Source organism: Triticum dicoccoides, chromosome 1B (genome assembly GCF_002162155.2).
Source record: "Triticum dicoccoides isolate Atlit2015 ecotype Zavitan chromosome 1B, WEW_v2.0, whole genome shotgun sequence".
NCBI lineage: Eukaryota > Viridiplantae > Streptophyta > Magnoliopsida > Poales > Poaceae > Triticum > Triticum dicoccoides.
The window spans coordinates 678,119,422-678,123,201 of record NC_041381.1 but is presented as its reverse complement, the minus strand read 5'-3'; the positions used below and the strand labels follow the sequence as shown (position 1 = coordinate 678,123,201).

At 47.2% G+C, this 3,780-nt stretch overlaps 1 protein-coding gene and 1 pseudogene across 2 annotated transcripts in view; both read left to right on the top strand.

The window, feature by feature from the left end:
* LOC119349611 (subtilisin-like protease SBT3.6) overlaps window positions 1–1,864 on the top strand; it is a 4,058-nt gene extending 2,194 nt beyond the window's left edge. For both annotated transcript variants that reach the window (XM_037617667.1, XM_037617668.1), the window contains exons 6-9: window positions 74–147; window positions 270–545; window positions 703–995; window positions 1,127–1,864. In XM_037617667.1, coding sequence (XP_037473564.1) covers window positions 74–147; window positions 270–545; window positions 703–995; window positions 1,127–1,680 — 1,197 coding nt within the window. In that variant the 3' untranslated portion in view covers window positions 1,681–1,864. The remainder of the gene's footprint in view (window positions 1–73; window positions 148–269; window positions 546–702; window positions 996–1,126) is intronic.
* A 1,231-nt stretch (window positions 1,865–3,095) lies between these two features.
* LOC119312275 overlaps window positions 3,096–3,780 on the top strand; it is a 2,861-nt pseudogene continuing 2,176 nt past the window's right edge.

Sequence of the window (3,780 nt, the reverse complement as noted above, 5' to 3'; positions counted from 1 at the left end):
CTGTAGCTAGTGCGACATGCTGCACAACTTCTCGCATTGCTCCTAAATTAGCGCTGCCTGGCAATTTCTGCAGGGACAGTCTCTCTATTACCAACCCAAGAACTCATCATCCGGGAGCAGTTTCGCGTCTCTTGCATGTATATCAACGTAAGTAGAGAGAACAAAAGGATATGCAGTGCATGCACCGTGGTCATTAATTTTATTCATGCGACGCCAAAGATGCAAAATGAAGATATAAAACAGTGTCTTGAATTTGCTTTTGTGTTTAGCTGCACCAAGGAGGCGCTCGAGGAGGCATTCTCTGGCGAGGAACTGACTGGGATAATCCTGCTCTGCTACAAAGAGCCGCAGGCGCCTTTCAATCCACAGGGGGTTTTCATCCAGGCGTCCACGTACGTGGTGGACCATGGGGGATCTGGGCTCATCTTCGTGCAACGCACCACGGATGCCTTAGAAGTCATCCCGTATTACTGCACGGGCATCGCGTGCGTTCTCGTCGACCCCGATGTCGGGAACAAGATGCACCAATATTGCATGGACTCAAGGTAACATTTCATGATCGACCAATATAGATAGATATGCAGGTTCGTCAATAAATAATCAGGGTCGTCGACGGAACCAGTTCTATGTACAGCCTTGCATGCATAGCCGTGTCGTATGTACAGTCAATTTTGTTATCCTTTGATTTTGTTTTGTATGTAGCTCTCCTCGCCTGGCAAAGATTGAACCAGCACGCACCGTCACGGGCAAGGGCATACTGGCCCCGAAAGTGGCCACCTTCTCCTCGCGAGGCCCATCAATTGATTACCCCGCCTTCATCAAGCCTGACATAGCTGCGCCTGGATCCAACATCTTGGCAGCAGTCAGAAACTCCTACGAAACTATGTCTGGGACGTCCATGGCAGCCCCACATGTAACAGGTGTTGCAGCGCTGCTCAAAGCTATGCACCCAGACTGGTCTTCTGCTGCAATCAAATCAGCCATCGTCACCACTGGTTCGTAATAACAAACCATTTATAACTCTGTTCGTGCATGTAGGACCTCCAGTCCCTAGCTAGTTCGTTCATGCACTTGTGGTGTTTACCTCTGTTTTATTGGTTTTGCTTGCATGGTACAATTAATTAAGCCTGTGTAACTGATCAACGCGGCATGTCAATACTGGCGGAAGGACTGCCACGGAAGGTGGCCGACCCGTTCGACTATGGAGGTGGGAACATCAACCCTTCCAGGGCAGCCCATCCAGGACTGGTTTACGACATTAATCCACGCGATTACAACAAATTCTTCCAATGTGCAATCATCAATCAGAGGACATCGACATCCGTGGGCTGCAACGCCACACTACTGGCGTACAACCTCAACTTGCCGTCCATTTCAGTTCCCGACCTGAGGGGTCCGATCACCATCCCAAGGATGGTGACAAATGTCGGCGATGTCCATTCAGTGTATCATGCCATAGTGCAAAGCCCAGACGGAGTCAAGATGGAGGTTTTCCCACCTGTTCTTGTGTTCGACGATGCGAACAAAGTTCAAAAGTTTGATGTGAAGCTGTCACCTATGTGGAACTTGCAAGGGGACTACACGTTTGGCAGTCTTACTTGGCATAACGACCTACATACTGTGAGGATTCCAGTTGCGGCCCGGATTACAAATCAGGATTTCTATGCGGATGTTGCATAATAAAATGTAAATCCCATCACCTCACTTGCAATAAAAATCAGACCTATATGGCAGTGACTAGGTATCCATGTCATCCCACATGTGGGCTCTCTCTGTGTGTGTGTGTGTGTGTGTGACGAGACGAGGCGTTTGAAATTGTATTACCGAAGAGAGGATGGATTGCAAAAATAAACGCATTTGTTAATTTTTTGTTGTATCAACAAGCGGAAAAAAAACTATCAGGATGGAAACCAAATGGTAATTCTGGTTTGAATTAGAATTCCCGTGCTTATATCTAGTCCAGCTTGACACAAATACTAAATAGAGGTTCTGTTTGTAAGCATAATGACCGTAACGTCTGTGGTATGACGTGTCATGCCTGCAAGCCAACGCCAGCCGGCCCCACGCGCCATCCTACATACTCCCTCCGATTTTAGTTACTCCATATATTAGGTTTGTCTAAAGTCAAAGTTTATATACTTTCAACTAGTTTGTAGAAGAATATATTAAAATAAAAACCACCAATATATATCATTGGATTCATCATTGCATATATTTTCACACCATATAAATTTGTTACTGTAATTTTTCATATTGTTTTCAACAAACTTGGTCATACGCTATAAAGTCTGACTTCAATCAATGAAAGTTCCAACAAACTTGGTTATTCCCTCCACGGAGTTAACTTGGAAATCGCGAGCTCCATCACAATGCAAGTTCTTCGCGTGGCTGGCACTACGAAACAGATGCTGGACGTCCGACCGACTTGCTAGGAGGGGGCTGCCGCATCAGGACAAATGCCCTCTTTGTGATCAAGAGGAGGAAACAATCGACCATGTGTTACTAACATGCGGCTTCGACAGGACGATTTGGATGGTGGTCTGCAGGGCACTAGGGAAGCCAGAGTGGACGCCATCAGCGCAGGATGCCCTCATGCCATGGCTATGTGGAAAACAAGCAGCAGGCACCATGGCAAGGAAGGATTTGCACACTATACTGCTATTGACACTGTGGGAGTTGTGAAAGCATAGAAATGCAGGTGTGTTTGATGGTGCTTCGCCATCGACGGGTAGCCTCATGCAGAAAATTGAAGCGGAAGGACGGATTTGGTCGATGACCGGTCTCATGAAAGGAAACATGGACTTTGTGTTTGCGGGCTTAGCTAGGTGGATTAGTGGCGAGGAGTATTCGGGTGGTACTAAGTGGTGTGGAGTTGTATATACGATTGTGAGAGATCACACCACTTGTAAATGACCGGTGAAGGCTATCTACGCCTTTGCTTCTTTAATATATGATATGCACAGTCATGCATATTCGAGAAAAAGTCATTATATTAATTGGCACCATTCAGCTTACTTTTACTTGGCCGTCCACTCACTAATACTAGTTGGTTAATGGATTGAAAGCCGGCCACTAACTAATATACTAATCGGTTAATGGGTAATCCAGGGATCTGGCCCGAGTCAAGAAGCTTCAGCGATGTAGGGTACGGACCGATGCCAACGAGGTGGAAAGGGGAGTGCCAGACCGGGCCAGACTGGCGAATCAACAACTGCAGCCGAAAAATTATCAACACGCGGTTCTACACCGCTGGGGTCCCCGACGAGTACCTTAGGGCATGTACAACAGTGTCTAGTCAGCTGTCTGCAACACATGCCATGTAGGAAATTAGATGATGTGGGGGAGAGATAAGAAAAAAACGGCACAGTCCGTCGGTAGAAATAACGACAGTCTATTAGCGTGAAAATCGCTGATTACCGACAGTCTATTTCCCGTTGTACGAGAGCATCGTCTGATGGGATCCCATCTTCCACGGAAACCACCTCCCTCCTTTCCCGTGAAATTTGGTGATTAGCGACAGTCAAATAGACTCCCTGCTGTATAGGCTGTCCGTTACATGTATATACGTGACGTGGAGAAGTTTTACAGACACCCAGCGTCGGAACGATTGTACATGCCCTTAAAAGGGACTCACTGTCGCTGCGGGACCACTACGGCCACGGCAACCATTGTGCTTCCGGGCAATGCTAGACCTACCGTAACACTCGTTACGTGATTTACGTAAATAGCAACCTGGAGCGTTACTAGTGGATCATTAGGCGGGAGCAGGCCCACCACCCT